Source organism: Antechinus flavipes, chromosome 4 (assembly GCF_016432865.1).
Source record: "Antechinus flavipes isolate AdamAnt ecotype Samford, QLD, Australia chromosome 4, AdamAnt_v2, whole genome shotgun sequence".
NCBI lineage: Eukaryota > Metazoa > Chordata > Mammalia > Dasyuromorphia > Dasyuridae > Antechinus > Antechinus flavipes.
In genome coordinates this window covers 241,950,050-241,973,054 of record NC_067401.1, presented here as the reverse complement: position 1 = coordinate 241,973,054, position 23,005 = coordinate 241,950,050, and the positions used below count along the sequence as shown (strand labels likewise).

The window sequence follows — 23,005 nt, the reverse complement described above, 5'->3', positions numbered from 1 at the left end:
AGGCTCATAACCAAACTTCCTCCAATTCAGTAGGACCTGCCACAGCCTATGCTATTCCAGCAGATCCTTTGATAAATGAGGATCATTTCCACAACACAAGACTTTAAAATCTGTCTGTATTAGTGTCAATAAAATAGTAACTGTTGAAACACATTTTCATAATGTCTAAATTGTATAACTCTGTCCATAATGTATATAAGGATATGTTTGCTATTTAGGATTTTTATAACTGAAAATATTATCAACTATCCTTCCCTTTATAAAAGAGAGCATATCACTTACCAGATAATGGCTACAGCAAACAGAGGTATTTGTACATAAATGAATAAATAAATCATTTTCTCCCCAATATTAAAACCCCAAAATTTATATTCATAATCAACAAGCATTTATTAAATTCTTACTATAGGTCAAGCACTATGTACTATGCAACACTTACTCTGAGAATACAAAAAGGCAAAAGCAAGGGGCTCACTTTCTAGGGGAAAGATGAGAGACAACTACATATCTACAAGATATATTCAGGATAAATAAAAAGCAGTCTCAGAAGAAAGGCACTACTAACATTGAAGAGGACCAGAAAAGGAGCACAGAGTTCAGAGATGTGGTGTTATGGGTTAGGAAGAGCAAGAAGGCAAATATAACTTAATCAGTGCTTGGAGGGGAATAAAGCATAAGGTCACAAAGGTAAAAAGGATTCTACCCCCTCCAACTAGGTCAGCATTGATATGCAGGATCTCAAGGGAAAGATGTAAAGTCTCTACCTGGCTGACTTTCCTATCATGGACATACCAGTCCATCCTCCACTCAGACCTCAAAGAGATCTTCCTAAAATACAAGTCTGACCATGTTAAAGCTCCTGCCCCACCCAATAAATTCCAGCAATTCCCTATCCACCTTTAGGATCAAATATAAAATTCTCTGGCTTTTAAAGCCCTTCACAACTTTCAGCCTTAAAACACTGCTGATCCCTCAGTGAAACAGATTTCTAAAATATAAGTTCTCCAGAAGGTGGGGCTGTTTTTTCCTTTTCTTTGTATGCAAAATATTTGCCCACTAACATAATAAACACTTAACAAATGCTTATTCATTAATTAATTTAATATTTCTTTCATACAGCCTATATTGGAAACAAAATGTCTGATTTGTTGTCCCTATAAATAACATTTCATCTCTCTCCTCCCTATCTATGCACATGTACCCAAGACCTGGAATGCTATTTCTCAACTTCACATTTTGGAACTCCTCGATCCCTTTAAGGTTCAAGTCAAATACCACCTCCTATCTGAGGCTTTCCTGATTTTACCTCCAATTATTTCAGCCCTTCAAAATTATCTTATGTTTACTTTAAATATTCTATGATCACTTTTGCTATGTGAAACATATTGCTTCCCCATTCCTACACCACTATAGAATGCAAACTCCTTGACAAGAACTGTTTTGTTTTTGTCTTTGTATCTTCAACATCTAACATAACATCTACCATACAGTAGATGCTTAATAAATGCTGGGTGAAGTGAAACAGTATTTTAAGGGGAGGAAGGAAATTAATGGCCCTAAGAAATTGGAATAGTAGAGGAAACCATTGTAGAGAAGACAGACTCAAAAAAAAAAAAAAAAAAAAAAAAGGAAGGAGTTATCACACATACTTCCAAAAAGATACCCTTCTCTTCCCAGTCTACAAATGGATAAGAAAAGAATGGATAATTGTCTATTTCTATGTGCTCATCACTCAATCTACCATGAAAAAAGTACAAGGAAAGGAGTCAGATGTTCATCACTGAAAGCCATTTTCCACAATTCAATCCCATCTTTGTGATACAAAGGAGATACCAGTCTGAGTCAGAAAAAATGGCAAAGAGACACCAAACAAAACCATTAAAGATTTTTCAATTGGAGAGGTTAACAAGTGTCTGGGAGAACAGACAACCACCCCTATTTTCCTTTTTTCTCTTATATAAGCAATTCACTAGTATAACCTAAACCCATATTCAGTTTCTACAAAACTCGAATTACAAAAGACTAGGTATCTGTTTAAAATGTCTTTGGGGGGGGGGGGTTATATATTCTCGTCTATTGTAGCTTCTTAGATTACTTTATTTTAAAATGTTCTTCTAAAAACTGAGTTCTCAGAACTGCTGCTATCTAATCAATCTAAATTCTAACAAAGAATTTTTCCCACATTTATTTATGGTCAAATATCTTATTCTCTAAGCATTCTAAGCTGTGATTGGTTGTTGCCTTCTTCACCAGTATTTATACAGGGTAATGGAAATCCAGTCACCAAGTTACAGTCATAATAGCATTTTATTAAGAGAATATCGGACCCAAACAGCACCTTCACTTGCAGTTGACTGGTATTAACTAGGATTGGAAATTCAAGACGAAAGGTCCCATCTTCTGGAACTGTGTAATTTAGGACCTGGACAGTGTCTCTTTCCTGATCTTCGTTGTTCCATCTGTCCCAAAAATTGGTGTAATTTGTCTGTGTTATGGTGAGCATTACATTATTTCTCATTTCTTCAGGAGTCAGCCGAACACCATCAGAACGGGTTATTTTCACCTAATTGATAGAAAGGAATATAAAGAGAAAGACATTACAGAAGAAGAAAAGGAATTATTTCATTTGAATCTGATTTCCACCCTCCATCCCCATCATTATCCTGAAACAAAGCTATTGAATATCTTCACTGGTTTAATTGCCAAACACAATTGTCTGAGAAAAAGACACTTTGCTTGACCTCTGAACCTCCATTAAACTCTTAAAATTCTTCTTTTGATGTCTGTTATATTCCACCTACTTCTCCTCTGTCTCTCTTATTAGGTTCCCTTCCTTCTCCTAAAATTCTCCTAAAATTGGAAAGTTCCCTTCCTTCTCCTTCGAAATTGCCTAAAACTTTGTATTCAGTCTTTTTTGCTCTTTCTCTCTCTCCTCTCTGTGCCTCTCTCTTTCTCTGTCTCTCTGTCTCTGTCTCTCCCTCTCTGTTTCTCTCTCTCTTTCTCTCTCTCCCTTCTCTGTCTCTCTCTCTATCTTTCCTCTGTCTCTCTCTCTCTCTCTTTCTCTCTCTCTGTCTTTCTGTCTCTCTCTCCCTTCTCGTCTCTCTCTTTTTCTGTCTCTTCCTCTGTCTCTCTCTGTCTCTCCCTCTGTCTCTCTCCCCTCTCTGTGTCTCTCTCTCTTTCTCTGTCTCTTCCTCTGTCCCTCTGTCTCTCTCTCTTTGTGTGTGTGTGTGTGTGTGTGTGTGTGTGTGTGTGTCTCTTTCTCTGTCTCTCTCTCTCTCTCTCCACTCTCTCTGTCTCTTTCTCTCTCTCCCTCTTTCTCTTTCTCTCTCTCCCTTCTCTGTCCCTCTCTCTCTGTCTCTCTCTCTCTTTCTCTCTCTCTCTTTTTTTCTCTCTCTCTCTTCCTTCTTTGTCTCTCTCTTTCTCTCTCTCTCCATTCTCTGTCTTTCTCCCTTCTCGTTCTCTCTCTTCCTTCTCTGTCTCTCTCTTTCTCTGTCTCTCTTTCTCTCTCCCTTCTGTCTTTCTCTCTCTTTCTCTCTCTCTCTTTCTCTCTTCTTTCTCTCTCTTTCTCTCTCTCTTTCTCTCTCTCTCTCTCTCTCTCTCTCTCTCTCTCTCTCTCTTCTTTCTCTCTCTCTTTCTCTCTATCTCTCTCTCTCTCTCTCTCTCTCTCTCTCTCTCTCTCTCTGTCTCTCTCTCTCTTTCTCCCTTCTCTGTGTCTCTCTCTTTCTCTGTCTCTCTCTGTGTGTCTCTCTCTCAGATTTTTATCTTGTGTCACCACTTCAAATGTTACTTTTTGTAAAATGATTCTGCCAATTTTGTTCTCTAGTCCTCACAACTTTCTCAAATTCCTTCCCTGAAGAAAAAGAATTTCCATCTAGAGGCTCCAAAATGTCTAAAATTTATTTCCTTCTCCAAATCTGCTTCTCCCCCCCAAACTGTCCTGTTAGGGGAATTCTCCTGTTCATTTGGTTTCAAAACTACATCATAAACTGTTCCTCCTCTCTTACCCTCCCCTTCTTCAACATCTAAAAGTGTTACATGTTCTGTTTATTTTTTCTTCAAAATGCCTCTTCTTACTATCCCCTCCCACTGCCTCTTCTATCACTCAGCTCATGCCTGAGTAAATTACCACATTCCTGAATTCCTAACTGGTATTCCTGCTTCTAGACTATGTGTGTGAGGAAATTGTGGAAATTAGGAAAATCAAACTGACCCCATCATGTAAAACTGACTCCATTTTGAGAGCTAAGTTTGCTTATTCATTCCATCTGCTTGTTAATCCTGGGAATTAAGGTCTGTTTTATATCTAGAACAATCCACGTATTTACTCTCTCTACTTCCGACTCTCAAAACTCACTCATCATCCTCTCAATTCAGCAAGGCCCTAATCTTTCTTCCGATTAGAAAACAGGTTACATAATCTTGTATTTGGTTTATATTTAGGTAATCCTTTATATTTAATGCACAAAAGTCTGTCTCCCACTATATTTAGGGTCCAAGACCAAGGCTCAGGAAGCTTGATCCCAATTTGTTATGCAAGTGGCATGCATAGCTTAATAACTGATATGCTCAGAAGTTAGAACCATTGTTTCCTTGGTTATCTCAGATTTCACCCATTACAGTGATCCTGCACAAGTCCCTTAATCTCTCTCAGCCTCAGTTTCTTCAATTGTAAAATGGAGGAAATAACAGAATCTACTTTACAGGATTGCTGTGAGGATCAAATGAGATAATATTTGTAAAACACTTTGCACAGTGCCTTGCTTATAGTAGGTTCTATATAAATGTTTATCTTTTCTCTTTGCAGATTCTCTGTCTTCACTGTTTCCTGAACTTTGCCAGCCAATTAATATTTCTAAAGAATATTTCTTTCATTTTTGTAACCATAATGTTCATAAACTTCTGATGTCTCTCTACTGCCTACTAATCTGAACATCTGAACTTCTGAACATAAAATTCTGAGTCTTGTTGTGAACAATGTGTTCCCAGCTTTTCCAACCATGTCTCTTCCACTAATATCTTAACTTTTTTTTGTATCCTGGACACCTCTGTTAGTCTAGAGAAATCTAAAGACACCTTCTTTGAATAATGTTTTTAAACAATTATAGGAAGTGCTAAATTTCAGTTAGCGAAAATAAAGATGCGATTTTTTTCCTGTCCAAGTTCACAAATCCTCTGAAATCTGCACATGGACTCAGAGTTCTATATACCACAGTTTAAGAATTCCTACTTCAGATGTGCCTAATGAAATCCTACTAATCCTTCAAGATAAATTTCAAATCTGACTTCCATGAACCTTCCTGATCATCCCACCTTATTCATATAATTTATTTGATACCATTGTTGGCCTTATAACTTTTATTACTTATTATTTGTTAATCTTTTCAATTATGCAAAATTATCTCCTCAACCAAACTTTAAGGATAAGATCAGTGAGAGATATATCTATGTATCTATATATCTATGGTACCAAATACAAATAGGTGTTAAATAGAAGGTGCTATAAAAGCTATATGCAAGTATTATGTTCTTTCAAAGATCAACATAGTTTACTTATATTTGGATGTCAAATCCTAAAAAAATAGCACAAACTTCATGTCACAAGTGATAGACCTATTCAGAGGCACCAGAATTAATCCTTTATATCACTATATCTATAAAATTCCTGATCCCCATAAAAATAAGGGTTCAATTTGATAATTTGCTGATGTAATTTGCTAAATGGTATTGTTTTTCAGTTGTTTTAATCATGTATGATTCTTTGCAACCCGATTTGGAATTTTCTTGGCAAAGATACTAAAATGGTTTGCTCTTTCCTTCTTTAACTCATTTTACAGATGGGGAAACTAAGGCAAGCAGGGTTAAGTGACTTGCCCCAGGTCACCCAATATCTAAGACTAGATGTATGCTCAGGAAGATGAGTCTTCCTGAATCCTGGCATGGCATTCCACCTATTGTGTTACCTAGCTGCCCCCAGTTTGCTAATAGAACTGTATAAACTGTTCCCTCTCTCTGAAGACTATCCCCATGCTTCATAAAAGCTAGTGCAAACATATATTGTATTTAAGATATACTTTAACATGTTTAACATGCATTGATCTACCTGCCATCTAGGTGAGAGAGTGGAGGGAAGGAAAGGAAAAGTTGGAACAAAAGTGAGTGCAAGGGTCAATGTTGAGAAATTACCCATTCCTAAGTTCTGTCAATAAAAAGCTATAATTTTTTTTAAGCTAGTGTACAGACTTTGGGGGGAAAAGCCCACATTTCTCTTTCTGACTAACCCTAAATATTAGGACATCGGTAAATATGATACATCTAATTCTAATTCTATTATATTTCATTTGAAGAGTTCTAGACTTAGATTCAAAAGGTATGGGTTAAAAGTCTCAGTTTCACTACATATTCTGCATCTTTGGTAAAGTCTTAACTTTTTTCATCACCAGTGTTTTTGTTTGTTTGTTTGTTTTTTGCTGAGGAAATTGGGGTTAAGTGATTTTCCCAGGATCACACAGCCAGAAAGTGTTAAGTGTCTGAGACTAGATTTGAACTCAGAGCTGGTGCTCAGTTTTCTTAAATGGTACCTAATACTTGAACTCCCTATCTTTGAGGGTGGCCTTGTGAACCAAGTGAGATAATGTAATTATAATATTTTAACAATAACATAATACATATGAAATCATTATTTTAACTACTGATTTTCACATATAATTAAATATACCAACTTACAGTAACCGTGAAGTTGAGAGAAGGCTTCAAGACATTAACATAATCAAAAAATTCAATTGTGTAGTCATTTGCCTTGAAAAATACATTTGAACTTGCATTTCGGGAAATTCCTGTTTCAGAAATAATACCATTTAGATAAAAAGAAATTAGCTTTTACCAACAGATATTTTCTAATAATTTCCCCAGGGCTCAGTATCAATAAGTTAATCAGTAGTTATTTCAGAAGCTCATTTTCCTTAAGTCCTTTGGCTCTTGAGCAGAAGGGTTCTCTCTTTCTCTCCTTCTCTTTCTCCTCCTTCCCTCCTCCCCTTTGCCCCATTATTAAAGTTATGTGTAATGTGAAAATAAAGCAACTCTATTGTCACAAAGAGAAGGGACTTTGGAAATGTGAGATTCCTTACAATTCTAGATCTATGATCCAATATAACATCAGAAAATGACAAAAAGGAAAGACATCATGAGTGAAGTGAGATTTCAGGAGATATTTGAATGAAAACAAAGACTATGTTTAGCCTGAAGAAAGACCACATGTTCCAGCCACAGACTAAAACCTGAGAGAATACCCAAAGTTTTCAGTGGTGAATATAAGAAAAATCATACTAGCTACTAATCTCATATAATTGATTTATAGGTTATAGAGATAATAAAAAATATATCAAGAATATTTTATATTATTCAATGTTTATATCTATTTAATATATTAAAATATAAGTTCTATAAGTGCAAGATGATATATCATTTAATTTTTGTACCTTCCCAGTAACTACTACAATATTTTAAACTGGGGGCTTAATAAATATTAAATGAATGAAACAAATTTAAAAGGTGGGTTTTTTTTTTTAATTCTATGGAAACTAGTAAAATATTCAATATCACTGAACAGTAACTTCTACCTAGTGGATTAGAAGAGACAATAAAATTTACAAATGTATTTGTACAAAGAAAATCTTATATAAGAAGCATCAAACTATGGGTCAGTGATTTTTTTAAAAGTTCTTTAGAAGATACCATAATACTATAATAAAAAATCGTTACCTTTAGAATAAATGTGCTATATACCTGTAAGTGATTCTGTCACCACAGCGACAATTTCCACTGGTCCTGGAGAAGATTTATCATTGGGGTAAGGTAGTTCCTCTGCATGATTCATGACACTTTTCATCTCTAGATCACTAAAAGTGAAGTTTGCAGATCCATTTATCTGTTTTAAAAAAAGGAATGCATTATTTTTTCAATTGAGTTATTCAAATTCTAAAAATATTTAAATTAAATTCTAACCACAACAAAATCAAAACTGCTTCATTCTCATTCCCTTTCTCTTCATAAAAATATAAAATTCTGCTATATTTAAAGAGTAACTATGTAAATGAGGCAATTAGTTGGTATAGTGCATAGAATGTTGGTCTTGAAGTTAGGAAGACTTGAGTTCAAGAACTATGTGAGACATAATCCTAGCTGTGTAACCCTAGGCAAGTCACTGAAGCATCCTCAGCCTCAGTTTCCTCATAAAGTGAGGAGAATAATAGCACCTAACCAACAGAATGCGGCAAAGACTAAATGAGATAATGTATACAAAATGCTAATGCAAACCTTCCTATTAATATCGTAATAAAGGTTGAGTGAACAGGAATCAGCAATTTTGCTAATGTAGTCCATTATATGGAAGAGGCTGGGGAGTCTGGATCTAGAGACTTAAGCTGTACAATAAAAGTACCTTAAGAAAATAAAGAACTGATAGGAGAGAATTATGTCCCCAAGGTATTTAAGGGAAACATTAGATTTCTATATGCTATATTTTCAAAGTAAATGTCTATTTTTAAAAAGCTAATTGAAATTAATTGGTTAAATAGCACTAGAGAGTTACCCACTGTCAGTAAATAATAAAGTAATGCACTGGAATGGAGCTTGGAGCTGTTAACATTAGGAAAAAAAGATTTCTGACTCCTCAGAGGTACTCCTACAACCTTGAGAAGACACCAAAAATTGCCCCAATTTTTCTAACATGAAGTAAGAGTCACTCAAAGTAAAGCCTTTTATGTGATAAAGAATTATTAGTTTTTTAATGTTTCCTTTGCTAACTTAGTGAGACACCTCTACTTTTGGACTATCTACATTTAAAGTTTACAACATTTTACAGCAAGTTTATTACTCAAGATTTATCATAGTTTATTATTTTGTTGTTGTTCATCATTTCAGTTGTGTTAAACTCTTTGTGACTCCATTTAAGGTTTTCTTGGCAAAGATCCTAGACTGGCTTGCCATTTTCTTCTCTAACTCATATTACTGATGAGCAAACTGAGGCAGACAGGGATAAAGGCCTTGCCCAGAGCCACAGAGCTAGCAAAATTTTTGAGGTAAAATTTGAACTTAGATTTTCCTGATTTCAGGCCAGAAGTTATCAAGTCACTCATCACCTTGTAAGAGATAGTGAAGACTAGTAGATTTGGAGTCAGAAAACCTAAAGTTCAACTCCTACTTCTGATATTTACTATTTAAGTTATTTGAATTTATTATTTGAGACTCTGATTCTCAAACTCCATGTATAGAAATACCTACAAAAACCTAGCTCAAAGATTGTTTGTGATGCTGAAATGAGATATTGTATGTAAAGTGCTTTATTTTAAAATCATATATAATCATAATTATCATTATTATTAAATTTGGATTGGCCTACTAATTTGTCTATTTCTTAATATATTTTTGTAATTTATGTAAATTTATATAAAGGCAAAATCTTAATTTAAACACTCAGTTTTCATGATCTTCCGAAGGTATACGTCTGACTATGCCATTCCCCCTACTCAACAAACTCCACTGATTCCATATCACCTCAATAATCAAATATCAAATTCCATTTGGCGTTCAAAATCCTTCTTAACCTACCTACCTCCCCAATACACACATTTCCAGTCTTCTTACTCCTTTACATTGCTTCTCGCATACTCTTTTGATTGAGTGACGTTGGCTTCCTTGCTATTCCTTGAACAGCATCCCCAGATTCCAAGCATTTTCAAAGGCTGTCCCCCATACCTAGAATACCTTCTCACTTCATTTCTGTCTCCTGCTTTTCCTAGCTTCCATCAAGAACCAGCTAAAATCCCATCACCCACTAGTGCCTTCTATCTGTTGATTATTTCCAATGTCTCTTCTTTACAGCTTTTTGTACATAGTTGTCACATGTCATCTCCTCCATTAGGCTGTTAGCTCCTTGGGAACAGGAATTGTCTTTTGCCTTTCTTTGCATCCCCTATGCTTATTAGCACAATACCTGGCATAATAGATGCTTAATAAATATTTACTAATTGATTGTGTTTTCTATATTAGAAAAATCTCATGACTTCTTTATAAAAAATTCTTACCTCAAAATGTTTAGTTATAGTTTTCTTTATTCCCCAGATTGACAGAGGTATAAATATGAGTGTTACATCTCCTTTAACTGGTTTTCCATATGTGTACCTGAAAAAAAAATAACCATCTTTTTCTATTTCAAATTGGATCATGTCAAAATAATAGTCAAAAATGCCAATTATGAACAGTAATCCTTGATCTTTTTTTTTCACACTATCACCTAAAAATATCACAATTATTCCAATAATGAGCAATAGTTTATCCTTAAGACATTCAAGTAGAAATTGTAATAAAAGTTAATATCATTATTAATAAGCTTTCCAAAGAAACCTTGAGCCAATCAATTGCAAATGTGTCTATCACTATCAAAGGTATCCACTGAACTTTCAGCAATTAATGAGATAGAATAAGAAATTGATATAGTGAGAGAAAAAAAAAGTTGATGCTTTATCCCAGAAAAGGGTTTATATGTCACAATTCTCTAGTTTCACTTTCCCAGAGATCAAAAATCCTCATACTGCTACCAGAAACAGGCCAGAAACAAATAAGGCTGCAAGACTCTGTATCCAGAGATATTGAGGAGCGAGTCCCCTGAGAAATCCACAGGGTATGACTTTCAGAAGACATAGAAAATGATAGTATCCACAACGGCACACTAATGCTCAGATTAGGACATCGTAGGTCTGGGGACTCTGAGGTTCCCAGCACTCTGTCTCAAGATGTCCTAGAGTACCTGAGGATCCAGCACTCTTGAAACTCAAAGATCCAAGAGAATCTAAACCCAGGAGATGGAAAATCAACAAAGAAACCCAGGTGCAGACAAAAATCAAGCAGAGAAGGAAAGGAAATAAATGAGCATTTATTAAGCTAAACACCAACTAGCACAAAAGTACTTTACAAATATTATCTCATTTAATCCTCACAACAACCCTAGGACATAGTTGCTACTATTATTCCCATTGGACAACAGAGGAAACTGAGGTAAATGGTGGTTAAGTAATTTGCCCAGTATCCAAGGCCAAATTTGAACTCAAATCTTTCTGACTCTAGGCATAGAACTTCATCCAACTCTCTGGCAAGAAGCCCACCCAACAGTACATTAGAGGTAGAGCTTGAGTCTGCCACAATTCCACAACTCTATAGCTAAACTTGGAAAAATGAGTGAGTCAAAAAAAAAAAAGTAGATATAGAGAATCCTCAAAAGGAGAGAACAATTATATAACAACTCTAAACAAAGACTCAAAGTTTTTTAAAAAATAGATTTCTCATACATATAACATGAATACCTAGAAGAAACAAAGAGGGAGAAAGTGTTAAAAAATGAAATAAACACTCTTGAGGAAAGAATCAAAAGAAGAATAAATAGCTTAGAAGAAAAGTGGTAAACCTTGCCCAAGAAGTGTAATCCCCAAGAACTAAAACAGACCAGAGACATGAATGACTCTATCAGACAGCAAGAAATATTAAAACCAAAGGTTGAAAAAAAATAGAAAATACAATCAATGCTCAACTTTTACAGGGTTAGCATGTCTAGAAAACAATAAGAAAGTAAAAAACACAGATGTTGACACACTGAATCTATGGGAAATAAGGGGTTAGGTTTTCACAATAAAAATTGTTATCTTTTGCTAGAGATTGCTGAAAATAATTTTTTCTGCTACAATTCTTCATAACAGAACATTAATTTTGATAATATGTACTTTTTCTAATATAGTGATCGTGACATAATCCACAACAATGCAGTATATAAAATTGGTAACAGGCAAAACATTTTTTCTTGCTAGTAACTCCTTGGAATTCTGTGGGGTTTTTTTGTGCTAACATCTCAGTAAAAAAAAAAAAATTATCTCATAATTTTCCACTTTTCACAACACTATAAAATCTGCAATATCATGAATAATGTGCAGTAAATGAAATTCTTAAAACTAAAATATTTTTAACCTGAATCTTACCTTCCACTCTGTATTATTTTTAAGTGAGTGTGAGAGTATCGTACTCTATACCATACTGCTGTAAACCTCTCTACCATGGTCTTCCTCTCAAAACTAAGTTAGAAGTTGCTGGGACATTAGTTGGTACTATCAGAAGATGGAGAGACTGGTGAGACCCCAACATCACCTTTGTGCTTTCACTAGCTTAAAATAATCAATCAATGGCATCTGCTTTTTGTACCATTTGGATTCCTTAAGGATCTTCTGGCTGATGGCTGTTACAGACATTCCACCAAAAAGTTTTATAAAATATCTTTATTTTCTCACCAAGTTACATTAATGACTTTGAAATCTTGGGTTTAGAGGCAAAAGGACTTTTACTATACTTTGGGGATGTAATTGCAACAACAACAACAAAAAAAAAACTTGAAATTTAAAGGAAAACAAAAATATGTTATGAATACACAGGAAGATTTTTTTAATGCTCAGGTCAATAAGACCAGTGAAGCCCCTATTAGAACACCAGCTATTCCATTAATTCATCTTTATCACACCTCCCATGTTTTTCTCTACTGTGCATAGCTCGGAATATGCCAAATGCAAAGAGAAAAGTAAAAATTACTCAAGAAATCATTCAAGTGCTTGGAGTCACAAAAGGAAAATGTACAACTATTGATAATTAACTGTTTAGGCCATTTACTATCAAAAACAATTATTATCTGGGAAAATGGTCAAGAAGAAACAAATGGAGAATCATTAGACTCCTTGAAAACCAGGATTTGAAAGGGAGGGGGGAAAGCCTGGACAATATAGTTTAAAAAATCATAAATGAAAACTTCCCATATCTATTAGAACTAGAGAACAAAGCAATGCTAGCAAGAATCCATCAATCATTTCCTTCCAAAGGAAGTTGGAAAAAAATCCCAGGTATGTCATTTCCAAAATTCAGAGTTTCCACAACAAAATAAAAATATTGTAAGCAACTATACTAAAGAAATTCAAAAAAACAAACAAAAAAAAAATACAGTCTAGTCCATAAAAAAACCTGGAAACTCCTACTGAAAATGAGAAGAGCTCTTAAAACACAATATTCCAAATCGAAAAGATAAAGGATTATAACCAAGAATAGCATCCTATAAAACTGAGTACAATACTATACAGGTAAAAAAAATCATCTTTAGTAGAGGACTTTCAAGTATTTCTGATGAAAAGTCACAAACTAGGTGGGAATTCTGAAAGAAAAATCCAAGTATTTAGAGAAATTGAGAAAGGCAAATTAATTTAAATAACTGAAGAGTTCTAATAGTCAAGTACTCTAATACTCTAGTAGTTGGTTTCCAAGATAATGAAATATTTAACTAATTTATATAAGACCAAAAGCCATTCCTCAATAGATAAGTGGGCTAGGGATAAAAACAAACAGTTCTCAAAAGAAAAATAGCACTATTTAACAACTATATGAAATAATGTTCCAAATTTTAATAACAGAAGTGCATATCAAAATAGCCTTGAAGTTTTATCTTATATCCTGAAAATTTGCAAAAATTACAAAAGAAGGGAAAAGTAGATGTTAAAGAGCTAGTTGTAGGAAGATACACAAACTACTGCAATGTTAGTGGAACAGAGAATCAATACAACAATTTTGAAAAGCAATTTGGAACTATGCAAATAGAAAAACTAAAATGACCATTCCTTTTGAACCTGAGATTCCATATTAGATATGCCATCCTAAAGAAGTTTTTGATAAGAAAAAGTCTCCATAAATACCAAAATATTGATGGCAGCATTTTTTGTGATAGCAAAAAATTGCAAACAAAATAGATGCCTATGATAAATGTGGAAATAAGTTTAGAAGAATTGCACATACTTAACCAATTTTGGATTACTAGCTACCTAAGAGAGTAGGGACGTGGGTAGGGAAGAAGAAAAATTTGGAACACACGGTTTTACAAGGCTGACTATTGAAAACTATTTTTGCATGTAAAATAGCTATTAAAAAAACAAAATAGCTGCCTATTAATTGAAGAATGGCTAAATGAATTATAGTATATAAATATAATAAAATGTTGCTATGCTAGAAGAAATGATGAATATGAGAGTATAGAACTGAATATGTATTAGGCACTATGCTGGGTGTTAGGTTACGAAACTAAAATGAAACAATTTTTCCTCTTAGAGAACTTACTTTTGTATCTGGAAGAAGATTCATACATAAATAAGCATATTTAATACAGAAAGAGAGAAAAGATAGCAAATTTTTTAAAAAGAAGGTATTAACAAGGGGGAGTGATAATCACTTGGGCCCATCTGCTTCTGTATTTAAGGAGATTTCCTATCTTGCTCATTTGTCAGACATCCCCTCCTTTCTTTTCATCCTGCCTCAATCACCCATTTTTGAATGTTAAGGCAACATCTCTAAAAATTCTGTAGGCTCAGTTTCTCACAGCTTCAATCAGCAGAAAAAAAAACGGAAGAGACTTGAGGACAGAATAATAAGCTAATCAGAGGAATCCTTCAATCCAGGCACAGTCATCTCCAGCAAGGAATCCTTTCCTGCCGCCAATCTTCTCTGGAATGCAGAAAACCAAGGTAGAAATCAAATTTCCAGGTTGGTGCTACTATTGCTGCACCTTTTCCAAGGGATAAGGCCAGACAAAATGGAGAGATCCAGGAAGCCCAAGAGGGGCCCAGATGCCAAATTGTCACTCTCTTAGACAAGTCCAAAGAGACAGTAAATCCTTGGAGCATTAAAGTGTTCCAAAAAGTCTCAAACTTTAGCAAAATGCAAGGATTTAATTTTAAATTCTAAAACACAACAATATGAAAATTAAGAACAAAATCCAAGATGAAGTACAGCCTCAATTAAGTCCATATGCATGTCAATGATAGGCTTGTTTTTATATGTTCCAAGATTCAAAGGCAAAGAATTCAAAAGGAAATTTGTACAAAGATTTTTTTGACATTTTGAATAATATAAAGTGTGTAGAGTAGCAATTATGAAAATACAGAATTTACATATTTTCTGATTCATAAATTTCTCCATGGTACCCAAATTCAAAAAATACTCAAAAAGAAAAGTTGTCAACTTTGTTGAACCTGGACAGAAGACTGAGTTGGTAAGAAAATCCTAAACAAAATTTTTGCCTATTTTCTTATGTTGTTACAAAGGTTTCACATAACTTTATGATAAACATATGTCTAGGGTAGAAATTTGGCAACTTTTTGATCTGTGAAAAACTTAAGCTGGGAAATCACCACCACCCAGCACTTGCCACACTGCCTAAAAATCCCATCAGAACTAGACAGATGGCATTGTTTTTGCTGAGTCTGCTTTTGCTGAAATCTGGCATTTATTAAGTGTTAAAAACAGCATTATTAAATTATGCCAAATACCAAAGCAGATATTGTCATGTCAACCATCAAGTACTATCAGAAGCTAGCCATCGTCACTGCTAAACCCCAGAATTACTTAATGGTCTGAAAAGATGTTTTATTTTTATTTTGTTAAAATTAATAATAATATTAAACACTGTTAAGTTTTAAGATCATTCAAAAAACTTCTAAGTCATTAGGATATGCTATTCTGTTATGCCAGAAGTCACTCTGAATCTGTGTTGAAGTGACTTGACTGTATGCAGAGGATTTACAAACATCCTCTTTATTGTTTTTTGAGCTAATCAAAAACAACTGAACCCTTACCCTACTTAGACATAGCAATCTTAACAAAAGTTTTAGATGTTGAAAAGCCAGATTTTAAGAGAAATTAGGTATAGAGGTGATCACAAAAGATAAAAATTGAAAATTTTGATTATATGAGATTGAAAAGCTTTTGCTGGAACAGAGTTAACATAATTAAGATGAGAAAGAAAGATGTCAACAAGTATCATGTCAAAGATATTTAGTGCAAATATATTTACATAAGGAATTAGCAAAAAATTTTAAGTCCAAGAGCCATTATTTTAGTAGATAAGCAATTTAAAAATATAAGTAACTAGAGAACTGCAAACTATTAACAAGCATATGAAAGACTGCTCCAAATAATTAGTAACAAGAAATGCAGTTCAGAACAACTCTAAGGTTTCACCTCACACTCACAAAATGGGCAAAGATGACCAAAAAGTTCACCAGAAGAGTTGTAGGAAAACAGCAATAAAAACAGGCTATTCATGGAGCTATGAACTTATCCAACCATTGTAGAAAATAACTTGGAATAATGTTAAAACAGAGACTAAAATATCTATATTTTTTACTTCAAAGAGTTCACTGTTAATCATATACAATGAGAATAAATATAAAAAGAAAGATACAATTTGCATCAAAATATTTATAGCAGCAATTTCTGTAGTTATTAAGAACTGAAAAATCAATCAATAAAAATTTATTAAACATTTTGTGCCAGGAACTGTGCAAAGAGTTGAGCATACAAAACAAGGCAAAAAAGAATCCCTGCTTTCAAGGAACTTATGGTTTAATGCAGGGGTCCTCAAACTTTTTAAAAAGGGGGCCAGTTCACTATCCTCAGACTGTTGGAGGGCCGGACTATAGTAAAAACAAAAACTTTGTTTTGTGGGTCTTTAAATAAAGAAACTTCATAGCCTTGGGTGAGGGGGATAAACATCCTCAGCTGCCGCTTCTGACCCGCGGCCATAGTTTGAGGAAACCCTGGATGGGAGATAATACTAAAATAAATGTCTGGTGGACGGGAATTTTTAAAAAATATATGGTATCTGGACATAATAGAATATTATGTTGCCACAAGAAACAATATTCAGAATTAAGAAATGAAAGATGACAACATGAATGGTCTTAAAGGAGGCCAGCTCTCTTATAAACACCCCAGAAAAAAAATCTAAAAGGGCTCCATATGGAACAGCATTTAAGAACAAAGAGAAATATCAATTAAATTCCTATTCCAATAATGCAAAAAAAAGATAACCACAATCTTATGGACACTCAGAGACATATCACAGAGAATAATAATCATAAGTTCCTGTGAATGACAATTAAAACCAGTAGGATCTCAGTCACAGCATGTCAGAGGAATAGACAAAGACAATCATCCTCAAAAGGTCACCACACCAACAGACAATACAGCATTCATAGCCATACATACATTCATAGCAGCAACACTATCAAAACAGGAATGAGTTCTGAAAGTCCTTCAAGGGTCCTAAAGTCAATACTCTTCTTAGAACCAAAGCAGGACACAAGGCCAATTCATAACCTATGCACCCATACAAGATTATTTGCAGAAAGCCTAATAATAGCACAATCTTCTGTAATCCAGTTTGGACCTGTGAGAGCTAAATCAAGGAACAAATACAGTTTTCAGTTGGAGAATGCAGAAAGAAAAGGAACCAAAATAAAGATCAAGATCAACACCTGAATTGAGCCATCAGACAATGGAAGCAGTAGTCAAGGATTGTAGCAAAGGAATAGGCAGAGAATCAGCCTTTCATCTATCACTGAAGCAGCAACCACGTACACAAAACACATAAATAAAACCTATCTCCCTACCTGAGAATACAGAAAAGGCCAGAATGTGACTCTGGCACAATGTTCTAGAATGGGAACTGGTAGCTAAAAATATAAGTAAAGAGAAGGAAATTCTGAACAAATACAATGAAGGGATACTATTGATTTTAAAAGGCCTAAGAATAAAATTAGAAAAGACTAACTAATTCCAAAACAATTAAAGTAGAATCTAAAGAAAATGACAATACAGGACTCCAAGAGAAGATAGAAGAAATGAAGCAAAAGATAAAAAATGACACTAGAGCTTTTGAGGGAAAAAATTTTTTTAAATAATCATAGAACAAAAGGCAAAAAAACCTTACCCATGCAGACACCTTCAAAAATAGAATGAAATTAATTGATTCTAGGTGAGATGACTAGAACCAAGAGAACATTATACACAGCAACAATAAGATTAGCTCATGATCAACTGTGATGGACTTGGTTCTTTTCAACAATGAGGGGATAAAAAAATAAAAAAAAATAAAAAAAAATAAAAAAAAACAATGAGGGGATTTTTCAACAATGAGATGATAGCCATTTCTAATAAACATGTAAAGAAGAGAGCCATTTGCATCCAGAGAGAGAATTACAGGGATCGAATGAAGATCAAACATTATATCTTCATCTTTTTGTTATTGATGATGTTTGCTAGCTTAAGTTTATTTTGTTTGTTTCTCATTTTTCCCCTTTTGATCTGATTTTTCTTATGCAGCATGATAACATGTATATATTAGATTACTTGCTACCTAGGAGAGGAGGAAAGGAGGAGGAAGAAAAATTTGGAAAACAAGTTTTTGAAAAGATGAATGTTGAAAACTATCTTTGCATGCATTTTGAAAAATATAAAAGCTATTATAAAATAAACAAAAAAAATAAATGTTCTTTTAAAAAATAAAATGAAGAAAACAAAACAAGAAATACTAGAACAAAGGTAATAGACTAAACATTTAAAAAACTGTGCAAAGTATCTACTATCAAAAACAAATGAAAAACAAAAAATCGGATGCCAAATTTCAAAAATATTACAAAATGAAACTAGCCAGATTCTATTAAAATTATTTTAAAATCATAAAGAATTAAAAACATAAAAATATCATAGCTAAAATACAGAATTTAAGGGGGAGGGAGGAGAGAAAAAGAGAGAGAGAGAGAGAGAGAGAAAGTAATAATACTTACTTTGCAGTAACAGTGCCATTCAAGCTTTTATAATTCAAAGAATGATATAAAGGTGTCTGGAGAGTAACTTCAAATTTGGGTAATACTGAAAAACAAATATAAGCTTAAAATTATTTAAAATTCCATTGATTTCATTATAAATAATGGCTTTGAAATTTGTTTGATCAATGCAATGGTTAATCATGAGTCTAAAGGACTGATAATGAAGTGTTGGAATCGTTACAAACTGTTAAGTCATTAGAGTTGATAGAGACAATAATTATCTAATTTAGCAAGGTTCAGTATCACTGATCTGATCTTACAAGGAGAAGTTTTGGGCCAGAACCTAAAACAAGGTACTAAGTAGAACTACTTGATACAATGCTTGTGTTCACACCTTTACTCATTGGAGTTCACACATTCGGGAGATTTCAGGGTTTAATATGAGATATCCGAATTCACACCTCCCTTGAAGCTCTTAGGGCCAGAGAGCACTATGGGAGAAAACCCATAATCCCACTCTCTGATACATAAGAAGAAAGCAGAGGCCCAGTTGAGAGAGTTCAGCTGAATTAGATAGGAGAGGAGCATACTGGGACAGACATAGCGCACTCTGGGAGATTGAGAGCCACAAGCCCTCACTCAGAGGCAAGACAGATTCACCTTTGTGCTGGCTGGAGGCTGAAGGACAAACCTTTGGATTTGGAGACATTCGGAGAGAGCTCTTGGAACTAAGCAGAGAGATAGGCCTCTAAGCTAACCGGCTATATTGGAGGCAATAAAAGATCTGAACTTTTATCCCCTGGCTGCATTTGGGGTAATTATTAATCTGAACTGATACTAAGGTTGCCTCCAGAAAACTTCCCTGAGAAACTGCTCTCCCCCAGAGAGAACTATCATATTTTCAAGAAGAACAAGAACAATACCACCAACAGATGAATCATCAGATAGAAAAATGATGAATAAAGACTAAAGAATAAGACATTTTTAGACATAGCTGATGATTTTTTTTGCTTGGTTTTACATAATTTTTACAAGACTGTTTTTGTTTTTGTTTTTTAATGGGGAGAGGGAAATCAGAGAGAAAGTAGGTTTTTGCTATTCAGAAAGTAAGTCTATTTTAGTTCAAAAAGATAGAATTATTAATATTTTAACACTGGTAATAATAATGTATATCTTTCAAAGAATTCCCAAAATAAGAGAACCAATAAGCACTAGTTAGAAATCACTTAAATACTACTGTCCAGTGAAGGACAGCCCACAACTTCCAAAGCAGCCCAGTTCACTTTGAGGTTCTAATTATTCTAAACTCTTTCCTTACATCAAACCTATTTTAACTCTTTGCAACTGACACTTACTATTTCTAGTTCTGACCTATGGGGACCAAATGGAACAAATACCCTATTTGCACTGTCTCTATATAAAAATACAATCCCTTGGGGGTGGGCGAGGGAGGGAACAATTGTCTCTTTTTAGTACTCTGGTAAACTAAATGCTTAATAAATACATTCTCACTCATTCATTCAAATGAATTCACATTTGAATCACAAATGAATAGCTTCACAAATGGCCAATCACATGTCAAAGCATTTACAAAGTATTTTCTTTTCTCTCCAATAATAAAATTCTTTAATCAATTTAAAATCATAAACTCCATGACTTTTTAAATGTCACCTGTTTTAAAGGTCAGTTGTGTGTTAAGAATTGCACCATATATTTTTACCAAATTTCCTTGCAGAAATAAATCATTTTCTCTCTGATTTGAATTCTTAGAAAATCAAGGAAGCATTGGGATCTATCAGAAATCCTGGGACTAAAATAGAATGCTCCTGATAAGGAAAAAGAAAAATGAAGAACTGTTATGCCTCTTATGAGGTACAGTGTCTCACAGGAAGTTCCTAATATTCAATCAACAAGAATTTATTAATCATCTACTATATGCCAAGCACGGTACTAAATAGTGGAAATATTAAAAAAAAAAAAAATGAAGCAGACCCTGAAGAAGTGCCAGATTATCATATGTGTTAATGTTATATATGCAAGGGATCAGGAACACCTGGCATTCCAAATATGGGGGTCATATGTCATTGTCATGCCCTATTCCTCATCACCATCAAGATTCTCTGAATTCTCAAGAGTTAGAACATTTAGCACACTCTTGAATTACAAACCAATAAAGAGAACTTGACTTCTTTGACCTTATCTTGGCTCACATCAGTATCCCAGTCCTGTCCACTACTCCCTAATCTCACCTATTAGCAACTATCACCCTCCAATAACAGACACTTCAAATAGGAAAGAGGAGGCATTTTGGACTTGCAATATTTGTCTATTTGGTCATGAGACTATAGAGTGCTCAAGTCCCCAAATAATAATAAAAATAGATTTCTTTCCATCCCTAATTTTTATTGTTTGAATAAGAAATAATCACAAAAGATACAGACCAAAAATTTGTAATTAATGGTTCTCTCCATCCCACCTCTATCCCATTTCTGACCCCTTCTAACATCAATATAACAATTAATTCATTTTTTCCCTGCTCCTTGCATCACTGTCATTGAAATAAGTTGTCTGCCTGATGCAATATTAAATCACCTGATATTTATACCTTGATAGCCTCTTTCTTTTAAAGAAAATTCTAGCCAATCAATCAACAAACATTTAAGATACATTTGCTAGGTTGTTGGCACTGTGTTAGGTACGAGGCATACAAATGTAAAGAATTAAATAATCCTTGCTTTCAAAGGTAAATAAAAGGTACTTGTGAGGGGATTACACTAGCAATTTGGGAGATCAATAAAGATAGAAAGTGGTGCTTGAATAGAATCTGACAGATTGAACAGAATGATGACATTCTCTGAGACAGAGATAAGGAAGGAATTCAGTCCAGTAAGGAATAACTTGTGCAAAGGCACTGAGGTGGTAATAGGAATAGCATATATAAAGAACTCATAGAAGGTAGGTTTTTCTAAATCTAGGAGAACAAGACAGAGAAAGCAATGTACACAACAAAATTGGAAAGATAGATTTCAGCTGGGTTATAAAAAAAATTTTTAAGAACAAAAAAAAAAAAAAAAAAGATTACATTTTATTCTGAAGGGAAATAGGGAACCACTAGAGAATTTGCTGAGTCAGATAGTGACATGGTCAGATCTTCACTTAAAATAAATCACCCTGGCAACAGTGTAAAGGATAGAAAAACTTTAGTGAAGAAGAGACTTAAAGAAAGACAATCAATAATTTTGGGGCTCAATGGCTCCTGAGAAAGAAAACAAGTCAAATGAGAAATACTCGTGGGAGCATGTGATGCAAATGAGAGTAGAGATAAAATTGGCAAAATAAGCATCACACTAGATAGATAAAATGAGGGAAATTGAGTAATCACATCAAAGTTAAGAAACAGGACTTGAAGAATTCTTGGTGCTTTCCACAGAAATAGCTAAGTTTGCAAAAGAGATGATTTTGACAGGAAAGATAATGAGTACATTTAAACATTATAAGTTTGAGATGTCTCTGGATCACCTAAAATACTAAACATTGTTTCCCCTAAACTTTACTTCCTCTACTTTATTATATTTCATTCTCAGAAAGGCAAGAAAAGAAAGATGAAATGTTCCTTTAAAAAATTATTTTTTTACTTCGTCATAAATTTTATATTTACTTGTGTGTTTTTGGTGTTTTCTCCAATTAAAGTAAGATCCTTTAGGCCAAGGCTTAAGAAATAATTATTGAATAAATAAACACTACTATATTGTTTACTTATTTGAGTGAACATTCTTAAGATAATATTATTAAAGGAGATATATAAATATATTTAAGTTTCAGAATAAGGCATTTGACCTAAATCTGAAGTCTTCGGATTTTTATGTGAAACACAGAAGAAAATAATACACATCATTTATGTAAACTATACACAATTATAGTGCACAATATAACATGATTACTTATATTTTTCTTTATTTCTGAAGAAATTAACATTTTTCCTTTTAAAGTGAAATTGTTCAACACTTACCATATTCTAAAACTTGGAATGACTGGTAATAGGTCTGACCCTATTTTTAAAAAAAACACAAAAGAAATGTAATAAGTTCGGTTACTTGTCTATAAGATGACATCCTGAAAACTGCAAAGAAATAACCATTTATCAGTGGATAAATTATTTTATTTTTTTTAATTTTTATGTTTCTTTAATCAAACAAAAAAATTGTAAATAGGATATTTAGTAATATGACTCCTGAGTCCTAAGAAATCCAATATTCCTGCATTTTAAAAAATCTTATGTGAGTAATTAGCTATTTGACTTTTAAGCAAGTTACTTAAAGTCTCTGAGA

General features: G+C 33.7%; 1 protein-coding gene across 1 annotated transcript in view; it reads right to left on the bottom strand.

Annotated features, from left to right (window-relative positions):
• The window catches only part of CD109 (CD109 molecule), a 156,467-nt gene that overhangs the window by 72,220 nt on the left and 61,242 nt on the right, over nucleotides 1-23,005 (bottom strand). Inside the window, exons 6-11 of the mRNA XM_051997274.1 lie at nucleotides 22,687-22,726; nucleotides 18,696-18,780; nucleotides 10,083-10,179; nucleotides 7,783-7,924; nucleotides 6,724-6,833; nucleotides 2,339-2,563 (exon numbers count right to left, since the gene is read on the bottom strand). Coding sequence (XP_051853234.1) covers nucleotides 2,339-2,563; nucleotides 6,724-6,833; nucleotides 7,783-7,924; nucleotides 10,083-10,179; nucleotides 18,696-18,780; nucleotides 22,687-22,726 — 699 coding nt within the window. The remainder of the gene's footprint in view (nucleotides 1-2,338; nucleotides 2,564-6,723; nucleotides 6,834-7,782; nucleotides 7,925-10,082; nucleotides 10,180-18,695; nucleotides 18,781-22,686; nucleotides 22,727-23,005) is intronic.